Genomic DNA, 26,016 nt, shown 5'->3' on the forward strand with positions numbered 1-26,016 from the left:
CAGGATTTCCAGATGTCGGATCATAAGGTGTATAACCTATCTCAGTGATCTCCCAAATATCCTTGCCAAGACACCTAAGATGAGTCTCCATTCGTATTTTCCATATCCCATAATTTCTTCCATCAAGCTTAGGGATTTCTCTTCTAAAAATAGTTGTCAATGGATTTGAAGTATTAGCTGCCATAGGATCTACCTCAAGCAGCTAAGAGGGGAATAGCCAGGATAGCTCAGTTGGTAGAGTAGAGGACTAAAAATCCTTGTGTCACCAGTTCAAATCTGGTTCCTGGCATGCATACTTTTATAAGTATGAAAAAGGATTAGTAGACCTCATTATAATAATAATATAGGTATAGATATATATCTATCAATATTTATATATTTATATTGATTGATTTAGAATAATCAGCAGTGATTCTATGTTATTGAATCAATAAGGAGTTTGTCCAAGTTATTTCAAAGGGAATAAACACTACTTGAAATAACTCGAACTAGAGAGCAATTAAAAAATGATTATTTCTTAATAGAAAGATTGAGAGAAAATAGCTTCTACCTTAGCATTATATAAAAATAGAACTAGATCGGGGCAAAGACCAATACCTATGATTGGTAGAAAGAGACAGATCAAAATAAAAAGTTCGCGTGGTCCCGAATCCTTAAAATAAGGATTCAGGACATTCAAAACCTTATATCCATAGAAAATTCAACGTAACATAGATAACAAATAAATGGGAGTTAATATCATTCCAATTGCCGCTATTGCAGTAATATTGAAGTAGAAAGGCGGGTACGCGAAATTCGGGTAAATGGATATTCTCAAATACAACAAGAAAAAAATGATCTTATCAATGTTGCTTCTATTAATTTGAAACAATTAGAAAATTTAAAGAATGAAACCATTCACTTGGAACAAGAAAGAGTAATTGAACTGGTTCAAAAAAAAATTTCTTACCAAGCTATCCAAAGAGCTCTAGGAACTCTGAATAGTCATTTGAATAGCAAGTTACATTTACGTACGATCAAGCATAATATCGACCTGCTCCTAGCCATGAAAAACATAACTGATTAACAGTATATATAATATAGTAGGTCTTATTTTTCAAAAGAGAATTAACTAGTGTTAATGGTAACTATTTGACCCGATGAAATCAGTAGTATAATACGTAAACAGATTGAACAATATAATAATGAGGTCCAAGTTGTTAATATTGGTACTGTACTTCAAGTAGGGGATGGCATTTCTCGTATTCATGGTCTTGATAAAGTAATGGCAGAGGAATTAGTAGAATTCGTAGATGGTACAGTAGGTATTGCCCTAAATCTAGAATCAGATAATGTTGGAGCTGTATTAATGGGTGATGGCTTGATGATACAAGAGGGCAGTTCCGTAAGAGCAACAGGAAAAATTGCTCAGACACCAGTAAGTGATGCTTATTTGGGTCGAGTTGTAAATGCGCTAGCTCAACCTATTGATGGTAAGGGGAAGATTTCATCTTCTGAATCTCGATTGATCGAATCTCCCGCCCCAGGTATTATTTCAAGACATTTTGTATATGAACCTCTTTAAACGGGTCTTATTGCTATTGATTCTATGATCCCTATAGGACGCGGTCAACGAGAATTGATTATTGGGGACAGGCAGACCGGTAAGACAGCAGTAGCTATAGATACGATTATAAATCAAAAAAATCAGAATGTAATATGTGTTTATGTCGCTATTGGCCAAAAAGCTTCTTCCGTAGCTCAGGTAGTTAATACCTTCGAAGACTGTGGCACAATGGAGTATACCATTGTGGTAGCAGAAATTGCAGATTCTCCTACTACATTACAATATCTTGCTCCTTATACAGGAGCAACTTTAGCCGAATACTTTATGTATAAAGAACAACATACATTAATCATTTATGATGATCTTTCCAAACAAGCACAAGCTTATCGACAAATGTCTCTTCTATTAAGAAGAGCCCCTGGCCGGGAAGCTTATCCAGGAGATGTTTTCTATTTACATTCTCGTTTATTAGAAAGAGCAGCTAAATTAAATTCTCAATTAGGTGGAGGGAGTTTGACTGCTTTACCAATAGTGGAGACTCAAGCTGGAGATGTCTCAGCTTATATTCCAACTAACGTAATTTCCATTACCGACGGGCAAATATTCTTATCAGCTGATCTATTCAATGCAGGAATTCAACCTGCCATTAATGTAGGTCTTTCCGTATCTAGAGTAGGATCCGCAGCTCAGATGAAAGCTATGAAACAAGTAGCTAGAAAATTAAAATTAGAATTAGCTCAACTTGCAGAGTTAGAAGCTTTTGCACAATTCGCTTCTGATCTTGATAAAGCTACACAAGATCAATTGGCAAGAGGTCAACGATTACGCAAATTGCTCAAACAATCTCAATCGGATCCTTTAACAGTGGAAGAACAAATAGCTATGATTTATACTGGAACGAATGGATATCTAGATGCATTAGATATTTTCCGGCATTCTGTTGATATTTATTACATTCAAAAGATAATTTTTGGAAAATAAAAAAAGGGAATAGAAACAACTTCGGATTATCATGCATTTACTTATATTCTATTAGTTCAGTTTAACTGAATAAATTCTGTGCCAATAAGGAATCTTTGAAACCCGATTTATTGAAAGGGATGATGAATGAAAAATTGTTCATAAATATACAAAACAGCGTATACCCTTTGATTCTATCAGATAGGGTGCTCGGAAAAGGTTGGAATAGTTAAATAGGAGGATTACTATGACTATAGCCCTTGGAAAGTCTTCCAAAGAGGAACAAACTTTATTTGATATTATGGATGACTGGCTACGCAGAGACCATTTTGTTTTTTTGGGTTGGTCCGATCTATTGCTTTTTCCTTGTGCTTATTTTGCGCTAGGCGGATGGTTCACGGGTACAACTTTTGTGACTTCGTGGTATACTCATGGATTGGCCAGTTCCTATTTGGAAGGTTGTAATTTTTTAACTGCTGCAATTTCTACGCCTCCTAATAGTTTAGCACATTCTTTGCTGCTATTATGGGGTCCTGAAGCACAAGGAGATTTTACTCGTTGGTGTCAATTAGGTGGTCTATGGGCTTTCGTTGCTCTTCATGGTGGTTTTGGTCTAATAGGCTTCATGCTACGCCAATTTGAACTTGCTCGATCTATAAAATTACAACCTTATAATGCAATTGCGTTCTCTACTCTGATTGCTATTTTTGTTTCCGTATTCTTGATCTATCCATTAGGCCAGTCTGGTTGGTTTTTTGCGCCTAGTTTCAGCGTAGCAGCTATTTTCTGATTTATCCTCTTTTTTCAAGGTTTTCATAATTGGAACTTGAATCCATTTCATATGATGGGAGTTGTCGGAGTATTGGGTGCTGCTCTTCTATGTGCTATTCACGATGCTACCGTGGAAAATACTTTATTTGAAGACGGTGATGGTGCAAATACATTCCGTGATTTTAACCCAACTCAAGCCGAAGAGACTTATTCTATGGTCACTGCGAACCATTTCTGGTCTCAAATTTTTGGGTTTGCTTTTTCCAATAAACGTTGGTTACATTTCTTCATGTTATTTGTGTCGGTGACCAGTTTATGGATGAGTGCCATTGGAGTAGTTGGCCTAGCTCTAAACTTACGTGCTTATGATTTTGTTTCTCAGGAGATTCATGCAGCGGAAGATCCTGAATTTGAAACTTTTTATACAAAAAATATTCTTTTGAACGAAGGTATTTGTGCTTGGATGGCGGCTCAGGATCAGCCTCATGAAAACCTTATATTCCCTGAGGAGGTTCTACACCGTGGAAACGCTCTTTAATGGAACTCTAACTTTAGCTGGTCGTGACCAAGAAACGACTGGTTTCGCTTGGTGGGCTGGTAATGCCCAACTTATTAATTTGTCAAGCAAATTACTTGGGGCTCATGTGGCTCATGCCGGATTAATTGTATTCTGGGCTGGAGCAATGAATCTATTTGAAGTGGCTCATTTTGTACCGGAAAAACCTATGTATGAACAAGGATTGATTTTACTTCCCCATCTAGCGACTCTAGGATGGGGAGTCGGTCCTGGTGGGGAAAACATGGACACTTTTCCCTATTTTGTATCCGGGGTACTTCACTTAATTTCTTCTGCAATTTTAGGCTTCGATGGTATTTATCACGCACTAATTGGACCCGAAACTTTAGAAGAATCTTTTCCATTTTTTGGTTATGTATGGAAAGATAGGAACAAAATGACCACAATTTTAGGTATTCACCTAATCTTGCTAGGTGTTGGCGCTTTTCTCCTAGTGTTTAAGGCTTTGTATTTTGGTGGCATATATGATACTTGGGCTCCTGACGGTGGAGATGTAAGAAAAATTATGAACCTTATGCTTAACCCAAGTACTATATTTGGTTATTTACTCAAATCCCCTTTTGGAGGGGAGGGATGGATTGTTAGCGTTGACAATCTAGAAGATCTAATTGGAGGACATGTGTGGTTAGGTTCCATTTGTATCTTCGGTGGTATCTAGCACATCTTAACAAAACCTTTTGCGTGGGCTCATTGCGCATTTGTATGGTCCGGAGATGCTTACTTATCCTATAGTCTGGCGGCTCTCTCTGTCTTTGGTTTCATTGCTTGTTGTTTTGTTTGGTTTAACAATACAACTTATCCCAGTGAATTATATGGACCTACCGGCCCAGAGGCCTCTCAAGCACAAGCATTTACTTTTCTAGTTAGAGACCAACGTCTTGGAGCTAGTGTGGGGTCTGCCCAAGGGCCTACTAGTTTAGGTAAATATCTTATGCGTTCTCCTACTAGAGAAATTATTTTTGGAGGGGAAACGATGCATTTTTGGGATCTTCGTGCTCCCTGGTTGGAACCTCTAAGAGGTCCTAATGGTTTGGACCTGACTAAGCTAAAAAAAGACATACAACCTTGGCAAGAATGATGTTCAGTAGAATATATGACTCATGCTCCTTTAGGTTCTTTAAATTCTATGGGTGGTGTAGCTACCAAGATTAATATGGTCAATTATGTCTCACCTCGAAGTTGGTTAGCCACCTCTCATTTTGTTCTAGGATTTTTCTTTTTCGTAGGTCATTTGTGGCATGCAGGAAGAGCTCGTGCAGCTGCAGCAGGATTTGAGAAAGGAATTGATCATGATTTTGAACCTATTCTTTCCATGACCCCTCTTAATTAAACCAGAGATAAAACTAGATATTATCTTTATTGAAAGGCAGGATAGTTATATCCTTTGTCATTATTCTTCCAGCTGAATCCTTGTTGCTCGGCTATAGAATATAGCTGAGCATTTTTTTGGAACTTAACTAAGTTCTATCTAGGATTTTTCTTTTTTGTAAGCTAGGTTTAGTTGTTCGATGAACAAAAGGAGAGATAGGGATTCGAACCCTCAATACTTTTTGAACTATACTGGTTTTCAAGACCAGAGCCATCAACCACTCAGCCATCTCTCCTGAATTAGCATAACTCATTTTATGCTGACAGATAATATCTGTCTATAGGGCTATCAGTGATATATATATATATATATATATATATATATATCATGATGATAAAAATAAAATTGATAATAAAAATGAAACAGATTTTTTCATTCCATTTTTTATTTATAATAAAACAAGTATTTTTACGAAGTCCAATTAGCAATTTAATAATATACAAGATATTAACCCTAGATTGATTCCTCTTTATCAACATCTTTTTAAGATGGTTTTAATTCTGAGCTTCATACTACTCTTCCCGAGGGGCGTGTCAGAGCTAAGGACATCCCAATTAGATTGAATAGGATGACAGTTCCTACGGATCTGTATAATCGGAGCTTGTGATCAAGTCACACATCGCAGTATACTGGGTCTTCTAATTCTTTACGAGTTTTATCTAATAGATCCGCGATATAACTGGGGCGTCATTTGAAATACCAAATATGAACAACTGGACATGCCAGTTTAATGTATCCCATTCGATATCTTCAAATTCGAGGATCAATAGCAAGTTCAACTCCACATTGAGTACAAAAATTGGAGTTGTAGTTTTCCTTGTCATTTTCCATCATTCGAGGTTTTACACAAGCACAAACTCCCCTTTTCTTAGGTCCAAATATTCTTTCACAAAATAATCCATCTCTTACTGGTTCATAAGTTCTATAATCTAAAGTGCGTTCTGTAGTAACTTGTCTGACTCTTTCTCCATTAGGTAATATTCTTTCAGACCAAGTGAGAATCTGCTCGGGAGAAACTAATCCAATTCGAAATTGTTCGTGTTTATCCTGGTCACTCATAAAAAATAAATTTTGATTCATTTTGATCAAACTTCCTTCTTATCTATCTGAAAGTCTATCTCAGATAGAATAGTATGATTCAATTCTAGAGCTAAAGATCGTAGTTCTCTACTGAGCAATCAGAAAGATTCTGTAGAAGTGCTAGGTTTAGGCATTGGTTCTTCGTTGAAAATGGCACCAAATATTTTTTCACGAGTATCCATATGGTCAGATTTTAAAGTAAGCATCTCGTGTAAGATATAAGCAACACTTAAACCTTGTAAAGCCCAAACTTCCATTTCTCCTACTCGTTGCCCTCCTCGATGGGATTTTCCTTTGAGAGGTTGTTGTGTAACCAGTGTATAAGGTCCACTGGAACGTGCATGAATTTTGTCATCAACTTGATGGTACAATTTCGATATATAAGCTATTCCTATTGTAACAGGTTGTTCAAATACCTTTCCTGTTCTTCCATCAATTAATCTATGTTTTCCAGGATGATCAGGTTCAAATACCCATGGATTAGCTATTTGCTCACTAGCTTTATAAAGCTCAGAGAAGACTAGTTTTCTAGAAGCTTCTCGCTCGTACCTTTCATCAAAAGGTGCTAGTCTGTAATGTTTGTTCATTAGTTGTCCTGCTAAACCAAGCAAACATTCAAATATCTGTCCTACATTCATTCGTGAAGGTACCCCTAATGGATTTAATACCATGTCCACTGGTGTTCCATTCTGTAAATAAGGCATATCTTGCCTGGGAAATTTTTTTGAAATAATACCTTTATTACCATGCCTTCCAGCTACTTTATCGCCTACTTGTATTTTATATTTTTGAATAAAGAGAACTAAGTCTTAATAAATAGAAACATCTCTAAAAAAGAGATTTAGAAATGTCATAATTTGTAAAACGAATCGCACTCCTTCATATACATCAGGGGTCCATTGATGAAAAGCAACTAGGGAAAGCTTGAATGCAATTCCTACCATTATAGATAGAAGTGCAATCCAAATTCCTGGAGAGTTATACATTTGTGTATTTATAAGACCATTGGCTATTTCTTGAAGTTCAATCTCTCCTCCAGATAGACCATATAGCCAAGAAAGACCATAAGCAAGAATGGAAGAACTTGTTCCACCCATAAGTAAATATTTCATAATAGCCTCATTAGACCGTACATCTCTTTTGGTATATCCAGATAATAGATAAGAACATAGACTTAAACATTCTAAAGATATGAAGATAGTTGTTAAATCATTAGCACCACATAAAAACATTCCTCCTAGAGTAGCTGTTAATATGAAAAGCAAAAACTCTATTACAGCCATTTCTGTACATTGAATGTATTCCACGGATAGAGGAATACATAAAGTGGAACATAATAAAATTAGAAGCCGAAATATTTTATTAAAATTGTTTGTTTGGAAATTACCAAAAAAACTGATTGTAGGTTCTTCTCTCCATTGAAATAGCAAAAAGGTTGTGCTTAGCACTAAACTGGTTAAAGAGATGAAATAAGAACAAGTTGTCTTTTTCTGATCAAAAATGAAGTCGATCACTAGAAGAAGGAATAGGCCGAAAATCAGGATACATTCTGGAAAAATGGAACTTCCATAGAAGAGAAGCAAATGAAATTCTTTCATAAAAATGATTTAAAAGTATTAATTGAAAATGAGTTTTTCATTTTGTCCGGATCATAATTTAGTAACTTCAATGAATCTTCGAGCAACATTTTCTTTCATTTACATTTCTATAAACCTGATGAATAAGATTGAATATTCATCCATAATCTCCTTATTATCATTTATCTACGATTTATTTTTCATTCTTCTTTTCCTTTCATTTTCGTTCCAATAAAAGAAAATTTGGATAAATTTTGACAAAGTAAGTTTTCTTTTATTGGCCAGAATGCAACAAATCTGTGGATCTATTTATATAGTTAGTGGGTTAATGGTAATGCGCAAAAGCTTTATTGGATTCTGCCATTTTATGAATCTCCTCCTTCTTGCGTATAGCATTGCCTTTCTCTCTGGCAGCATCCATTATTTCGTAACTCAATTTGAAATGCATATTTTGACCAGAACGTTTTCTGGATGATTCTAATAACCAACGAATAGCAAGTATTTTTCCTTCTTTCTTTTTTATTTCAATGGGAACTTGATAAGTGGATCCACTTACACGTCTTGATTTTACTATCAATTTGGGAGTTAATTTTTGTATTGCTTGACGTAGAACAATTAGTGGATTTTTCTCTGGTTTTGTTGAATCTTTTTTAGAGATTGATAAAAAATTCGATAAGCTAATGATTTTTTTCCGTGTTTAAGAATATGGTTAATGACCATGTTAACTAATCGATTATGATAAATCGGATCAAATTTCTCAATTTTCTTTTCTACAGTACTTTGGCGTGACATGAGTGTGAAAAAGGTTCATAAAGACTAATAATTACTTATTTTGGCTTTTTAACTCCATATTGATATATATTCTATCTATAAGGTGGCATAGATCAATAGGAATATTGAACTATTTAATCATATAAAGTAGTAACTACTTTATTAAAATACAGAATAATTATTGAATGGCATAGCATTTATCTCAACATTTATATAGTTGGTTAGGATCAATCCGAACCATTCAAATTCAAATATAATTCAAAGTGCCTACTATTCAACAACTTATTAGAAACGCGAGACAGCCAATAGAAAATAGAACAAAATCTCCCGCTCTTAGAGGATGCCCTCAGCGTAAAGGAGTATGTGCCGGGGTGTATGTGCGACTCGTTTAGATCAGAAGCTGAAACGGACCAGGAAATTGCTCTAACAAGAAGAACTTTCCTTCTGTTAAAAAGTACAGATCTATCATCTACTCTTACCGGGGATGAAATTTATGGTTTCCATTGGTGAAAATCCAATCACCTTGATGTGGGATGAAAAGCACTTCCTCATTGGTAGCGAATGGTCATCAATCCATTGAGCGAGGAAATAATGCAAATTGAAAAAACATAAAGAGATTATGTTTTTATTGCTACGAGAATGGACAAAAGGTCAGCTACCTTGCCAATTCTCACAATTACATGTCGTTACTGTACCTATAAATCTTATTATTAAAGTTTTTCTTTCTTGATAATTCGGGGGGAAGAGTAGAGCTAGAGATGGTAAACTATACAAGTTACCAAATAATTCATATCTTAGGGCTCCAGCGTATAGAGAGGACCTTGCCGTTAGAGAAAGAACCATAGAAATGAAGAAATCCATAAAAATATATACATTATATATATATATATATTTTTCTTACTTAAATGCAAGGTCGAATCCCTTGCCTACTTGGAAGGTGCCTAACTGAAAAGAATTATGGTTGGGAAGGTTAGAGTAGCAAAAGCCATTGGAATCTATATTTTATACACTAGAAAAATCAGTGTTATTCTTAACAAACCAAACAAGAAAATGATTGATCAAAAAATAGATTAGTCATTTATGAAGAATCTACTTCAATGACCAGAGTTAAACGTGGATATATAGCTTAAAAACGTCGAAAAAAGATTCTTGCATTTGTATCAGGCTCTCGGGGAGCCCATTCAAAACTTTTTAGGGTTGCTAACCAACAGAAGAGTAGAGCTTTAGTTTCCACTCACCGAGATAGACTAAAGTAGAAGAGAGATTTTCGTCGTTTGTGGATTACTCGGATTAATGCAGCATCCTGTGCGAATGGAGTTTCTTATAATAAATTCATACAATTTTTATACAAAAGGCAGTTGCTTACAAATCGTAGAACACTTGCGCAAATAGTTGTATTAAAAAATAATTGCTTCTCTATGATGTTAGAAAATATTCTTTTGTCATGCAATAGTTAAACCCAATCTCCCGGGGAAATTCTCCGGGAAACTAGAGACAATACAAAAATGAATTTGGACCCACTTAGATAATTCAATTATTCATTTTTGAATAATCCTTTTTATTTATAGAATTGTTAGATATCCCAGCTCCGATTAAATGTAGGAGCAAGTTGGCTCTAATTACTTTTCATTTTAAAGAAAGAAAAGGTATCAAACATAGAATACGAGCTTGTTTAACAACCCTAGCTATTAAGTGTTGTTGTTTCAACGCTAATCGATTCGTTCGGCGAGATAGTATTTTTCCTTGCTTGCTAATAAATCGATTAATTAAGCTAATATTTTTATAATCGATTTGCTCTCCAGGCCGAATTGTCGATAGATGTTTTCGAAAAGACTGCTGATTTGGGGAAAATCGCTTAGATGTATTTCGAAAAGATGGCTTAGATCTATTTCAAAAATATGGCTTAGATCTATTTCGAAAATATGGCTTAGATCTATTCCGAAAATATGGCTTAGATCTATTCCAAAAAGAGGGAGATGTATTCTGAAAAGATGGCTTCATTTTATTCATAGTTTGTTTTATGGACCTTTCAAATACTGTTTTTTCAAAATATTTCGAAAAGAAATATTGACAGTGACATATTTTGTTAAAATACAAAGATAGAAAAATATCTTTGATATATTTCTATTCCTGGGTAAAAATGATAGATTCAATCTATATTTTTATTTCTCCATGAATAGTATGCTTGTAACAATAAGGACAAAATTTCTTTAATTCCAATCGAAGAGGAGTATTGCGTCGATTTTTTCGAGTCGTATATGTCGAAATACCCGGTGATTTTTTATTAACACTATCTTAAGTACAACTAGTACATTCTAAAGTAATTGTTACTCTTACATTTCCACCCTTGGCCATATAACTTACTTTGGATATTGTATCTACTTCTTTTCTTTTCAATTTGGAAAAAAGAGAAGAAAGAGAAAGGAATAGAAGTTTTTGAAGAATGATTAAAGATTTTATTACTTAATTCATTCTCGTAATAAAATCTTTAATTAAAAGTTTTCAGTAGTTTACTATTTGAGGAACTTTTGGATCTATATTTTTTATTATTATTCTAACTTCCCCCCCTTGAATTCTAAAGAGATTGAATCTAATTTATTTTCTTTATCCAAGAAGAAAAGGAAATGAATCTAACATCATTTTTTTTCTTTCCGGTTCGCGGGAGAGGAAAATGAAAGTCAAAATAAGGGAAAAATAAGGGCATCCGGGAAAAAACGATTTATCTCAATTAATAAACCAGCTAAAAATCCCAACGATAAAGTAGCTAATACAGGTGCTGTGGAAAGATATGTTTTTATATCTTGCATTGTTCGTAAGTTCTCCTTCTCAATCATGATGGATATATTATATGGTCAACTACATCCGTAGTTTATGAGTAACTGCAAACAGATATTTGCACAAGTTGGTTTTTTTTTGTTTTTTTTTTTAAATGCTTATATGTACATACATAGGATTACCTACCAATGGAAACTGCAACCTTAGTCGCTATCTCCATATCTTATTTACTTGTTAGCTTTACTGGTTATGCCCTATACACCGCCTTTGGGCAACCTTCTGAACAACTTCGAGATCCTTTTGAAGAGCACGAGGACTAGTTGAAAAAAAATGACCTTCCCGATCGGGAAGGTCATTTTCTCTTTTTTTATTATAAGTAAGAAGGAGGATTAGAAAAATAGAAAATTATTTCCCCCCTCTATCCAGAACTTTGGGGGGTTCTCGGAAGAAAATAGCGAAAAAAATTATCCCTAAGGTCGAAACCAAAAGGAATGTATAAACCAATGCTTCCATAGATTCGATCGTAGTTTATAATTAATAGAGATAGCTTTCGTACTAATTACAACATTTTCCATAAAAAAAGTGGAATCAAAAGATTTTGATTCCTGAGATGCCATTTCTCACTATTGCATTAACGAACGGAGCAATACCATATTATACCACTTGTCTTTTAGTAGTTGGATCTCCCAGTTTTTGGAATGCCCCAAATTCTACTTGAGCATCCAAATCCAGATCAATACCGGCAAAAACATCTCTGAATAGAGTTCTAGCACCATGCCAAATATGTCCAAAGCACATAATGTATTTGCACGGAATGTATTTGCACCATCACCGTCTTCAAATAAAGTGTTTTCCACGGTAGCACCGTGAATAGCACATAGAAGAGCAGCACCCAATACTCCGGCAACTCCCATCATATGAAATGGATTCAAGGTCCAATTATGAAAACCTTGAAAAAAGAGGATAAATCGAAAAATAGCTGCTACGCCGAAACTAGGCGCAAAAAACCAACCAGACTGGCCTAATGGATAGATCAAGAATACGGAAACAAAAATGTTTCAAGACCAGATATCTTTCCATCAAAGAGATCACCATATGTGTTCACAGCCATAAAAAGTAATCTGTCTCTAGGTCAGTTCCTGGATAAAAAGGAAATATTTTTTTTATTTTCCTTGTTTTTCTTTTCTCTTCCGGAAAATAAAGTTCTTGTTTCACTAAGCTTGTCGCCACTGCTTTCAAGAACTTATCTTGTGATAGTAATTGTTCTTTTACATCGGCTAATTGTGTATTTAATTTCAATAGTGATTCTAAAATGAGGAATTTTTGAAGTCTAAACACCATTCTATCAAATTCTATAGAAATGATTTCAGACTCGTCATCCCTCCTATCTTCCAAATTTTGAGCAAGCAAGCTAGAAATTTGCTTATTTTCAAATGCTTTATTTAAAAGCGCAAACCTATAGAATTCATTTTTTATTTTTTTATGTATTTCAAATAGTGCAAATTGAGCTGTTTTCAACCCTGTATCAATAATATCTTGTAGTATCTTAATAGTTTCTTTTGAATCTAAATTCAAATATTTTATGAATTTCGATCCTAGTGCAACCTTAAGGATATTAACAAGAGTATTGTTGTATGCTACTAATATTCTCAACGCTTTATTTTAATATTTATTTTTTAAAAATTCTTTGTAAAAATATTTGCCAGAAATTACTTTGTACAATAAAATTGAGACCTTTCAAACCATTTTGATGTCAAACATCATATGTTTTTTCTCTAAAACATCTATACTAGATAACTTCATGTTTATAGAACGCCAAGTGCCATTATCAATTAATAGTTCAATTCGCTCTGAACTAGTCATTTGCAGAGTTGCTCCACATTCTGCACAAACACCTTTTTGTTCTAGTAAAGATTTCTTATACATAAGGGTCTCACAATTCTCGCACAAAAACCAAAAATGCTTAAAACGTTCCGAATTGTATCCGCTTTCTACGGGGGTTGTTTCGATATATTCAGAATCCTTGTTTTCGTTTTCCTCACACATTTTCCTATATTTTTTCTACATATTGTTAATGTACAACTTTTAACAGATAAAATACAAATTTTGCTTCCTTTTTATTCCATTTTTATTTCTTTTTTTAAGAAAAAAGAACTTAATCGGGAATTAATTCGATCTTATCGTCATAATTCATTTATTTGTTCAAATAGCGTACTATTATATATATAATAGTATTTCATTGTACATTTGATTCCTTGAATCAAATTCTGCTTCTGATAAAAAAAAAAAAAGGAAGTCTCCATCAGGTTCTTTCTGATCTGTCCAACGAATTCACGATGATTCATGAAAAATAATGAACAATTGACTTAATAAAATATCTATTTTTACATTTTTACATAATACGCTATTGTAGTTTTTTTTTTTTTTTACTAAAGCTCCGGACAAAGTCGATTCAAAATGAGCTTTTATATAGATATAGATTAGAAGAGATTTGAGCGGGATTTAATTTGTTAAAGATAACAAATTTTGAACCTCCTTTGAGCGCGTGGCTAGAAGAGATTGAAGGCCCTTGCTCCCTGGGCCTGGATCTAGTGATCCAGTGACCTGATCGAATAATCCAAAAAATATATTTCTATATTAGTAGGTAAGAGGTAAATTTCTTTCCTCTTGCCGAATTATCTATTCCCATCCATTCGGTATTCGGCTCAATCTTAAAAGAAAAGATTGGGCCGAGTTCGATTTGATTAAGGGACCAAACAAACGAAAGTCACTCGATTACAAGCGATCAATTGTATCAAATTCAAATTTGATTTCTTTCCATACTTCACAAGCAGAAGCTAGTTTAGGGCTCCATTTAGTAGCTTCGCGGATCACTTCATTACCTTCACACGCAAGATCACGTCCTTCATTACGAGCTTGTACACAAGCTTCTAAAGCGACCCGATTAGCCACTGCACCAGGTACATTTCCCCAAGGGTGCCCCAAAGTCCCTCCACCGAACTGTAATACGGAATCATCCCCAAAGATCTCGGTCAAAGCAGGCATATGCCAAACGTGAATACCTCCTGAAGCTACAGGTAGAACACTTGGCATAGAAACCCAATCTTGAGTGAAATAAATACCACGACTTTGATCTTTTTCAATAAAATCATCACGCAATAGATCAACAAAACCCAAAGTCACTTCCCGTTCTCCTTCAAGTTTACCTACTACAGTACCAGCGTGAATATGATCTCCACCAGACATACGTAGTGCTTTAACCAGTACACGGAAGTGCATACCATGATTTCTTTGTCTGTCAATAACTGCATGCATTGCACAGTGAATGTGAAGAAGTAGGCCGTTATCTCGGCAATAATGAGCCAACGAAGTATTTTCCGTAAAACCTCCAATCAGATAGTCATGCATGACTATAGGAACTCCCAATTCTCTGGCGAATACTGCTCTTTTCATCATTTCTTCACATGTACCTACAGTAGCATTCAGGTAATGTCCCTTAATCTCACCCGTCTCAGCCTGAGCTTTATAAATTGCTTCTGCACAAAAGAAGAAATGATCTCTCCAGTGCATAAATGGTTGGGAATTCACGTTTTCATCATCCTTGGTAAAATCAAGTCCACCAAGGAGACATTCATAAACCGCTCTACCATAATTCTTGGCAGATAGACCCAATTTTGGTTTTATAGTACATCCCAACAAAGGATGACCATATTTGTTTAATTTATCTCTTTCTACTTGAATACCATGTGGTGGGCCTTGGAAAGTTTTTGAATAAGCAGGAGGAATTCGTAAATCTTCCAGATGTAGAGCTCGTAAGGCTTTTAATCCAAATACATTACCTACAATAGAAGTGAACAGGTTAGTAACAGAACCTTCTTCAAAAAGATCTAAAGGGTAAGCCACATAGGCAATAAATTGACTTTCCTCTCCAGGAACGGGTTCAATATCATAGCATCGCCCCTTGTAACGATCAAGACTGGTAAGTCCATCAGTCCAAACAGTCGTCCACATACCAGTGGAAGATTTGGCGGCTACTGCTGCTCCCGCTTCTTCGGGGGGTACTCCAGGTTGAGGAGTGACTCGGAATGCTGCTAAGATATTAGTATCTTTGGTCTGATATTCCGGAGTATAATAAGTTAATCTGTAATCTTTAACACCAGCTTTGAATCCGACACTTGCTTTAGTCTCTTTTTTTGGTGACATAAATAAGTCCCTCCCTATGAATTATTCAAGCCTTGACGGATGGAATAAAACTACTGCTAAAAGAGGATATTATTCCATCTAGGGGGGATATTTGGTTATTTAGTATTGGACCAGCGGTAATGGTCATACCTATTTTTTTAGGCTATTTAGTAATTCCCTTTGGTCGCCACATTATTTTAATGGATCTTAGTATAGGCATTTTTTTTTGGATTGCAATTTCAAGTATTGCTCCCCTTGGACTGCTTATAGCAGGATATGGATCAAATAATAAATATTCTTTTTCAGGTGGTCTCCGAGCTGCTGCTCAAGCTATTAGTTATGAAATTCCTTTAGCTTTATGTGTGTTATCTATATCTCTACGTGTGATTCGTTGGAATATGAGATTCATTTTTCCCTCTTTTTATTTCTACTAATAACTAAAAAGAGGGAAAAAAAGAAGTGAATGGGATTCCTTCATTCCGATCAAAAAACTAGATAGTCATATGGGTGAGATCAAACAGTTTACAAATCTTGCAGTAAGATGATTAAGTCCCATCCCCCATGTACAAGAGTGAGAGCATGCACAATCAGTGAAAACTATCTACCCCAGTTCATATATTAGCCATTGGGGCCCAACAGCGGGGAGGCAAAGGAAAAAAGTATGAAGTTACTGTCCTATATACCAAAAATAAAGCAAAGGTAGATGGTGAGAAACACCAAGATATAAAAAAGATTTGTGAAAAAAAAAGAAAAAAAGAAACTGATATCTAGACCAGAGATATTTCCATAGAAATGGGATAACAATAAGGACTTGACATTGGTAGGGATGATCAAGTAGTACTTCTCCAGAACCCCGATCTAGAATATCTTTCTATCTACTTAAAAAAATGGCTATCCAGAACGAAGTAATCCTTTCCACAGTTTTCTTTCTCCCACAAAAAAATACTGAAGGTTGAGATAGGCTCAAAAGCTCCTATTATTTGTAGCAGACGGAATCTCATTGGTTCGATTTATGAATATTCTGGTGCTTTTTTATTCTGTTCTTTATTTCTTAATGACCATTGAGAAGCTGTATGAAGTGAAAGTTTCACGTACGGTTTTGGAATAGAGATGAAAACAGTGATGTTTCTGTCGACTATAATTATCCAATAGTTCAAGTACAATTGATATAGTTGAAGCACAATGCAGATATGGTTTTTTAGGATGGAATTTGTGGCGCCAACCTATAGGGTTTCTAGCTTTTTTCATCTCATCTCTGGCAGAATGTGAGAGATTGCCCTTTGATTTACTAGAAGCGGAAGAAGAATTGGTAGCGGGTTATCAAACTGAATATTCGGGTATCAAATTTGGTTTATTTTACGTTGCTTCTTACCTAAATCTATTAGCTTCTTCATTCTTTGTAACAATTCTTTACTTGGGCGGATGGAACTTATCAATTCCATTCATACCCATTCTGGAACATTTTGAAACGAATTCTATTTCTAGAATTAACGGGGTCGTTAATATAACAATCGGGATCCTAATTATATTAGCTAAAGCCTATCTGTTCTTATTTATTTCTATTACGGCAAGATGGACCTTGCCTAGGATAAGAATGGACCAATTATTGGATCTTGGGTGGAAATTTCTTTTACCTATTGCTTTGGGTAATCTGTTACTAACAGCTTCTTTCCAACTTATTTTATTGTGACTAACTCTCTTTTCTTCTTCGTGAAGAGGGTTGCAATATATCCAAATTTGATAAATCAAATCTATGAAGAGAAAGAAATTTCTATGAAATGATTATTCAAGGAGATTTTACACATGTTCTCCATGGTAACTGGGTTTATGAATTATAGTGAACAAGCAATACAGGCTGCGAGATACATCGGTCAAGGTTTTATGGTTACCTTATATCACATGAATCATTTACCTATTACTATTCAATATCCCTATGAAAAATTGATTCCATCAGAACGATTTCGCGGGAGGATCCACTTTGAATTTGATAAATGTATTACTTGTGAAGTATGCATCCGTGTATGCCCGATCAATCTACCTGTTGTGGATTGGAAAGTCGGAATAGATATTGGGAAAAAATGATTGGAAAATTATAGTATTGATTTTGGAATTTGTATCTTTTGTGGAAATTGTGTGGAATATTGCCCTACAAATTGTCTGGCGATGATTGAAGAATATGAACTTTCGACCTATGATCGTCATGAATTAAATTATGATCATATTGCTTTAGGACATTTACCAATATCGGTTGTTGAAGATTTAACAATTCAAACAATTCCGATCTGAACATATTAACTTAGTATGTCTGAAGAAACTACGGACAAATTTTATGTTTTAATCACTTCTACGATTATTCAGATTGAGCTCCGATCAAAGAGTATCTGATAAATAAAATATTTTTTTTTGACAAATTGGGAATTAATAATATTCCATTAATAATGTCACATGTGTGATTGATCAGAATCTATTATTGATCTATAGATTAATTAATCAGTGCCCATATCAAATGAAATTATAAATCCAGTATAGCATATAGGTAAATGGGGTAACTTTTTATTTAGTGAATGGGAGGAAATAATATTCAAACTTATTGTACACATAATGAATCGACCTGAATCGATATATGATCTTCTTTTGGCTCCTCTAACGCTAAGTCTTATAGTCGGAGGTATAGGAGTAGTATTACTTACTAATATAATTTATTCCGCTCTTTCATTGGGGCTAGTTCTTATTTGTATATCCTTTTCCTATATTATATTGAACACGGATTTCGTAGCTGTTGCACAAATCCTGATCTACATAGGAGTTGTTAATATTTTGATTCTATTTGCCGTGATGTTGATGAATAATCCAAAATATCCTAATTATGCCCCTCCCTGGACCATCGGAGATAGCATTAGTTCAATAGTTTGTACAAGTCTTTTTTGTTCATTAATTACTATTATCTTGAACATATCATGGTTCGGAATATCTCTGACTCAAAAATCAGATCAAATGTTAGAACGAGATTTAACAAACAATATTCAACGTATTGGGGCTCATTTATTGACTAATTTTTTCCTTCCATTCGAACTTATTTCTATAATTCTTCTAGTCGCTCTTATAGGAGCCATTACTATAGCTCATCAAGAAGAAACAGTTTGAAAATGAAAGCTCTCCTGTGCATTAGTAGCAGAAATACGCTGTTTTATCTTCATAGATCGTGAAAGAATCATTTTCTTCTTTTGATAATGCAAAATTAGAAACTTATTATAACTTTTGTTTGTATCTGAAGAGGTTAAGGTATGAGGAGTTTCTTTATTATGCTTGAACATGCACTTATTTTAGGTGCTTATTTATTCTCTATCAGTATTTATGGACTAGTAACAAGTCAAAACATGGTTAAAGCACTTATGTGTCTTGAGCTAATACTCAATGCGGTTAATTTAAACCTAGTAACATTCTCAATTTTTTTTGATAGTAGGCAAGTAAAGGGGGATATATTCTCGATCTTTGTTATAGCTATTGCTGCTGCTGAAGCAACTATTGGATTAGCTATTGTTCTGGCAATATATCATAACAGAAAATCAACTCGTATCGATCAATTTAATTTGTCAAAATGGTAATAGAGATCTCCTTCCATATGAGGAATTTATATACCTATTTCGATTCAAATAGATACTAGACCTGTCTCTCTAAAAATAGATCTAGATCTCTATTTTATCTTTATTTATTATAAGTATTACAATCAATCAAGAGCATAATTCATATTGAACTCATTATCCAAATTATCTGTCTAACACGATTAGACCAGATTCGGTCAAATCTGTCTGTTTTATAAAACAAACAGCTAGAATCTGAATCTATTCATTATATCACCGATAATACAATTATTGATTTTCTTGATATTCATTCATAATATATTGTCATTTACCATATAATAAAAAATATTATTCAATTAAAAACTTTTTATATAATAATGGAGTTCTTAGATTTAATGGCACATTCAGTCAAAATTTATGATACATGCATTGGTTGTACCCAGTGTGTACGAGTGTGTCCCACAGATGTATTAGAAATGATACCTTGGGAAGGATGCAAAGCTAAGCAAATTTCTTCTGCTCCAAGAACAGAAGACTGCGTAGGTTGTAAGAGGTGTGAACCAGCTTGTCCAATGGATTTCTTAAGCATACGTGTTTATTTATGGCATGAAACAACGTGCAGTATGGGTCTAGCTTACTGATCCATGAAAAAAGAAAGATAGTTAGATTCATCCCATACATATTTTTCATTCTCCTTTTCCTCTTTCACTGATCAAAACCCATACTCGACCCAAAATTGAAAGCATGGGTTTTGATATCGAAAGTCTCTTTTCTCTTCATTATGAGTAATTTACCTTGGTTACAATAATTGTTATTTTGCCCATATCTGCAAGGTTATTAATCCCATTATTTCCCCATAAAGGAAATAAAATGATTCGATGGTATACTCTAGGTATTTTCTTATTAGATCTTCTTTTAATGACCTATATATTCCATTATCATTATCATTTTGATAATTCATTAATCCAATTGGAGGAGGATTATAACTGGATAAATCTTATCCATTTTCATTGGAAACTGGGAATTGATGGATTTTCCATTGGACTTATTTTATTAATGGGATTTGTAACTACTTTAGCTACTTTAGCTGCTTGGCCAGTTACTCAGAATCCACAATTATTGCATTTCTTGATGTTGGCAATGTACAGTGGCCAATTGGGGTTATTTGCTTCTCGAGATATTCTACTTTTCTTTCTCATGTGGGAGTTGGAACTAATTCTTGTTTACCTACTTTTATCCATGTGGGGGGGAAAAAGACGTCTATATTCGGCCACAAAATTTCTTTTGTATACTGTCGGTGGTTCCATTTTTATCTTAATGGGAGCTTTAAGTATGGGTCTCTACGGATCTCATGGACCAACCTTCGATTTTGAATTATTAGCTAAAAAAGATTATCCCATCACACTTGAAATACTATTATATTTAGGGTTTTTGATCGCTTATGCAATTAAATTGCCAATCTTCCCTTTACATACCTGGTTACCAGATACTCATCTGGAAGCACATTATAGTACATGTATGCTTTTGGCCAGAGTTCTATTGAAAATGGGGGGATATGGGTTGATTCGGATCAATATGGAATTGCTACCTCATGCTCATTCTTTGTTTTCACCATGGTTGATAATAATAGGAGCAGTGCAAATTATCCATGCAGCTCTAACTTCTATGGGTCAATGCAATTTGAAAAGAAGGATAGCCTATTCATCAATATCTCATATGGGTTTTGTAATTATAGGAATTGGTTCCATGACATATACAGGTCTCAATGGAGCCATTTTGCAAATGATTTCTCATGGATTAATTGGTGCTGCACTTTTTTTCTTGGTAGGAACAAGTTATGATAGGATACGTACTCTTTTCCTTGATGAAATGGGAGGAATCGCTATACCAATTCCTAAAATCTTTACTATGTTCAGTAGCTTTTCAATGGCTTCTCTTGCATTGCTAGGAATGAGTGGTTTTGTAGCAGAATTTATGATATTTTTGGGCATAATTACTAATTATAAATATTCTTCGACCTTTTGGATCATTATTACTGCAATAGCGGCAATTGGAATGATATTAACTCCCATTTATACCTGTTTTAATAAACAAACGTGCCATTCAGTTACACCCATTGGTTTGTGCAGGATTTAATGCAGACTTTGATGGAGATCAGATGGCTGTCCACGTACCTTTATCTATGGAAGTTCAAGTAGAAGCTCATTTACTTATGTTTTCTCATCTCAATCTTATCTCTCCAACCATAGGAGATCCTATTTGTGTACCGACTCAAGATATGCTTCTAGGACTTTATAGATCAACTCTTCAAAAAAACCAGGGTATTTATGAAAATAGGTACCATCCAAATAGCTCAAAAAAGAAGATCGTCTCGCCTTCATTTTATAGCTATGATGATGCGCTTAAAGCTTATGAACAAAAACAAATTGATTTAGACAGACCTTTATGGCTCCAATGGGGGAGAGAGATAGATACCTCTATTATTAATTCAGTAAACCGAGAACTTCCTATCGAAGTTCAATATGAATGTTTAGGTACCTTCTATGAAATCTATGACCATTTTCGAATAAGAAAAGGTAGAGTGGGGGAAATACTTAATAAATACATTCGAACAACCCTTGGTCGCATTCGTTTTAATCGAGAAATAGAAGAAGCTATAAAAGGCTTGTGGACTTATGATATCCGACAAGAAATGTTACTATTCAGAATTTAATGTTATTAATCTTACGCTTATCTCATTGATGTAGAGATAAAGATCAAGGGAGCCTCCCAGCTTAAACCCATTGCTTAATTCTGCTCCCCAAAATAAAATGGGGATATCTTATTCTTATGACACAAAATCCCGTCAAATTTGTCCATCCCTTTCCCTTTGAAGTGCCCTTTTTTAATAAAGGGATGGATAAATTTGTTATGAAGCACCTTATTAGAAGATTTGTAAATCAATTTGGAATGACATATACATCACATATATTAGATCAACTGAAAATTATAGGTTTCCAGCAAGCTACTGATGCAGCTATTTCATTAGGAATTGATGATCTTTTAACAACACCATCTAAAGCATGGCTTATCCAAGATGCGCAGCAACGAGGGTTTGCTTCAAAAAGACATCATGATTATGGGAATGTACATGCAATAGAAAAATTATGTCAATTGATTGAGGTATGGCATGCTACCAGTGAATATTTGAGACAAGAAATGAATCCGAATTTTAGGATGACTGATCCTCTTAATCCAGTACATATGATGTCCTTTTCAGGAGCTAGAGGAAGTACATCCCAGGTTCACCAATTAGTAGGTATGAGAGGATTAATGTCAGATCCTCGAGGAAAAATTGTTGATCTACCCATTCAAGGGAATTTCCGCGAAGGACTTTCTTTAACGGAATATATTATTTCATGTTACGGTGCTCGTAAAGGAGTTGTGGATACTTCTATACGAACAACAGATGCTGGATACCTCACACGTAGACTTGTTGAAGTAGTACAACACCTCGTTGTATGTAAAGTAGATTGTGGTACTATCCAAGGTCTTTTTGTAAATCTCATTCAAGATCGAGAAACAATCAAAAATAAATTAGTTCTACAAACACTAATTGGTCGTGTATTAGCAGACAATGTATATATACACGGGAGATGTATCGCCATGCGCAATGAAGAGGTCTGTGGCTGATCGATACTGCACACCACCATTTGGATATTGCAGTTCTTTTTCTAATCACTGGTCATATGTATAGAACCAATTGGGTTATTGGTCATAACCTCAAGGATATTTTGGAAGCTCATAAAGGTCCATTTACAGGGGAAGGACATAAAGGTCTTTACGAGATCTTAACTACTTCATGGCATGCTCAATTAGCTCTTAAACTAGCTATGTTAGGGTCTTTAACTATTGTCGTAGCTCACCATATGTATTCTATGCCTCCCTATCCATATCTAGCTACTGACTATGGTACCCAACTGTCTCTGTTCATGCACCATATGTGGATTGGTGGATTTCTCATAGTTGGCGCTGCTGCACATGCAGCTATTTTTATGGTAAGAGACTATGATCCGACTACTCAATACAACAATCTTTTAGACCGTGTTCTGAGACATCATGATGCAATCGTATCACACCTCAACTGGGCATGTATTTTCTTAGGTTTCCATAGTTTTGGTCTATATATTCATAATGATACTATGAGTGCTTTAGGACGTCCTAAAGATATGTTTTCAGATACTGCTATACAATTACAACCTATCTTTTCTCAATGGGTACAAAACACTCATGCTTTAGCACCCAGTTTGACAGCTCCTGATGCAACAACAAGCACCAGCTTAACCTGGGGAGGCGGTGATTTGGTAGCAGTAGGTGCCAAAGTGGCTTTGTTACCTATTCCATTAGGAACTACAGATTTTTTAGTACACCATATTCATGCATTTACTATCCATGTGACTGTATTAATATTACTGAAAGGTGTTTTATTTGCTCGCAGTTCTCGTTTAATACCCGATAAAGCGAATCTTGGTTTTTGTTTTCCTTGCGATGGGCCTGGTAGAGGAGGAACATGTCAAGTATCTACTTGGGATCATGTCTTCCTAGGATTATTCTGGATTTACAATGCAATTTCGGTAGTAATATTTCATTTTAGTTGGAAAATGCAGTCTGACGTTTGGGGTAGTATAAGTGATCAGGGAGTGGTAACTCATATTACAGGAGGAAACTTTGCACAGAGTTCCATTACAATTAACGGGTGGCTTCGTGACTTTCTATGGGCACAAGCTTCTCAAGTAATCCAATCTTACGGTTCTTCATTATCTTCCTATGGCCTTTTATTCTTAGGTGCTCATTTCGTTTGGGCCTTTAGTTTAATGTTCCTATTTAGTGGCTGTGGATATTGGCAAGAACTTATTGAATCTATTGTTTGGGCTCATAATAAATTAAAAGTTGCTCCTGCTATCCAGCCAAGAGCCTTGAGTATTGTCAAAGGATGTGTTGTAGGAGTAGCTCATTACCTTCTAGGTGGAATCGTCACAACATGGGCGTTCTTCCTAGCAAGAATTATTGCAGTAGGATAATGACTAGGAGGATTTGAAAAGCATTATGGCATCAAGATTTCCAAAGTTCAGCCAAGGCTTGGCCCAGGACCCAACTACTTGTCGTATTTGGTTTGGTATTGCTACTGCACATGACTTTGAGAGTCATGATGATATTACCGAAGAGCGTCTTTATCAAAAGATTTTTGCTTCTCACTTTGGTCAGTTAGCTATAATCTTTCTGTGGACCTCTGGTAATTTGTTCCACGTAGCTTGGCAAGGCAATTTCGAAGCATGGGTACGTGACCCCTTACATGTAAGACCTATTGCTCATGCAATTTGGGATCCTCATTTTGGTCAACCGGCCGTAGAAGCCTTTACCCAAGGAGGTGCCCCCGGTCTGGTCAATATTGTTTATTCCGGTGTTTATCAGTGGTGGTATACAATTGGCTTACGCACTAATGAAGATCTTTATACTGGAGCTCTTTTCTTGCTATTTCTTTCTGCTCTCTTTTTAACAGCGGGTTGGTTGCATCTACAACCTCAATGGAAACCAAGTGTTTCATGGTTTAAAAATGTCGAATCTCGTCTCAATCATCATTTGTCAGGGCTTTTCAGAGTCAGTTCTTTGGCTTGGACGGGGCATTTAGTTCATGTCACTATTCTTGAATCAAGAGGAGAACACATAAGATGGGATAATTTTTTAGATGTATTACCGCATCCCGAAGGGTTGGAACCACTTTTTACAGGTCAGTGGAATCTTTATGCTCAAAATCCTGATTCCAGTAGTCATTTATTTGGTACTACTAAAGGGGTGGGAACTGCTATTCTAACTCTTCTCGGGGGATTTCACCCACAAACACAAAGTTTGTGGCTAACTGATATCGCGCATCATCATTTAGCTATTGCATTTGTGTTTTTCATTGCTAGCCATATGTATAGAACCAACTTTGGGATTGGACATAGTATAAAAGATATTTTAGAAGCACATGTTCCTCTGAAAGGCTTATTAGGACGCGGGCATAAGGGTCCTTACAACACAATCAATAATTCTCTTCACTTTCAATTAGGTCTTGCTCTAGCTTCTTTGGGAGTTGTTACTTCCTTGGTAGCTCAACACATGTATTCTTTACCTGCCTATGCATTCATAGCACAAGATTTTACTACCCAAGCTGCATTGTATACTCATCATCAATACATTGCCGGATTCATTATGACGGGGGCATTTGCTCATGGAGCTATATTTCTCATTAGAGATTATAATCCAGAACAGAATAAGGATAATGTATTGGCGAGAATGTTGGAGCATAAGGAAGCCATAATCTCTCATTTGAGTTGGGTTAGTTTATTCCTAGGTTTTCATACCTTGGGACTTTATGTTCATAACGATGTTATGCTCGTTTTTGGTACTCCAGAAAAGAAAATCTTGATTGAACCCATATTTGCTTAAAGTTATTATTATGCTATCCTCCCTCCCTATATAGGAGGGAGAATAGCATACCTAAGGGATTGCTCGATGTACCCATTTTGGGGTATTATAACAAAGGTAATATGAGGGGATAGCACAGAGTAGAGCAGTTTGGTAGCTCGCAAGGCTCATACCCTTGAAGTCACGGGTTCAAATCCCGTCTCCGCAAAGACACAATAAGTTTTTATATCCAAAAAGGATGGTTCATCCCATTTATCTTGGCCTTATGTATAAAGAAGATAAAAAATATGACTAAACGAATAACTAATTCATAATTCTATTCTATACTACAGATGGGCGGGTAGCGGGAATCGAACCCGCATCTTTTCCTTGGCAAGGAG

General features: G+C 35.3%; 4 protein-coding genes, 1 non-coding gene and 4 pseudogenes across 5 annotated transcripts; 6 read left to right on the forward strand and 3 right to left on the reverse strand.

The window, feature by feature from the left end:
* The first annotated feature begins 216 nt into the window (after positions 1-216).
* Positions 217-289, forward strand: TRNAF-AAA (transfer RNA phenylalanine (anticodon AAA)). Its single transcript has one exon. It is a non-coding gene; the product is annotated as a tRNA-Phe (tRNA).
* Positions 290-1,117: 828 nt separating this feature from the next.
* On the forward strand, positions 1,118-6,879 carry LOC131045769 (ATP synthase subunit alpha, chloroplastic-like; annotated as a pseudogene).
* Positions 2,660-5,184, forward strand: LOC131045152 (photosystem II CP43 reaction center protein-like; annotated as a pseudogene).
* A 233-nt stretch (positions 6,880-7,112) lies between the features above and the next one.
* LOC131045759 (NAD(P)H-quinone oxidoreductase subunit 2 A, chloroplastic-like) lies at positions 7,113-8,088 on the reverse strand. The gene has a single exon (XM_057979354.2). It carries the CDS (start codon positions 7,899-7,901, stop codon positions 7,113-7,115), a length of 789 nt encoding a protein of 262 aa, XP_057835337.1. The 5' UTR covers positions 7,902-8,088.
* A 74-nt stretch (positions 8,089-8,162) lies between these two features.
* On the reverse strand, positions 8,163-8,672 carry LOC131045934 (small ribosomal subunit protein uS7c-like; annotated as a pseudogene).
* A 5,529-nt stretch (positions 8,673-14,201) lies between these two features.
* Positions 14,202-16,426, reverse strand: LOC131045141 (ribulose bisphosphate carboxylase large chain-like). The gene is made up of 2 exons (XM_057978677.2): positions 16,420-16,426; positions 14,202-15,643 (listed from the first exon to the last, which is right to left on the reverse strand). Exons 1-2 carry the CDS (start codon positions 16,424-16,426, stop codon positions 14,202-14,204), a joined length of 1,449 nt encoding a protein of 482 aa, XP_057834660.2.
* Positions 16,427-19,816: 3,390 nt separating this feature from the next.
* On the forward strand, positions 19,817-21,325 carry LOC131045749 (NAD(P)H-quinone oxidoreductase chain 4, chloroplastic-like; annotated as a pseudogene).
* Positions 21,326-22,084: 759 nt separating this feature from the next.
* On the forward strand, positions 22,085-24,249 carry LOC131045739 (photosystem I P700 chlorophyll a apoprotein A1-like). The gene is made up of 2 exons (XM_057979334.2): positions 22,085-22,706; positions 22,850-24,249. Exons 1-2 carry the CDS (start codon positions 22,085-22,087, stop codon positions 24,247-24,249), a joined length of 2,022 nt encoding a protein of 673 aa, XP_057835317.2.
* Positions 24,250-24,274: 25 nt separating this feature from the next.
* On the forward strand, positions 24,275-25,657 carry LOC131045733 (photosystem I P700 chlorophyll a apoprotein A2-like). Its single transcript, XM_057979325.2, has one exon. The coding sequence runs from the start codon at positions 24,275-24,277 to the stop codon at positions 25,655-25,657; it is 1,383 nt and encodes a 460-aa protein (XP_057835308.2).
* Positions 25,658-26,016: the final 359 nt, after the last annotated feature.

Source organism: Cryptomeria japonica, chromosome 3, assembly GCF_030272615.1.
Source record: "Cryptomeria japonica chromosome 3, Sugi_1.0, whole genome shotgun sequence".
Classification (NCBI taxonomy): Eukaryota; Viridiplantae; Streptophyta; class Pinopsida; order Cupressales; family Cupressaceae; genus Cryptomeria; species Cryptomeria japonica.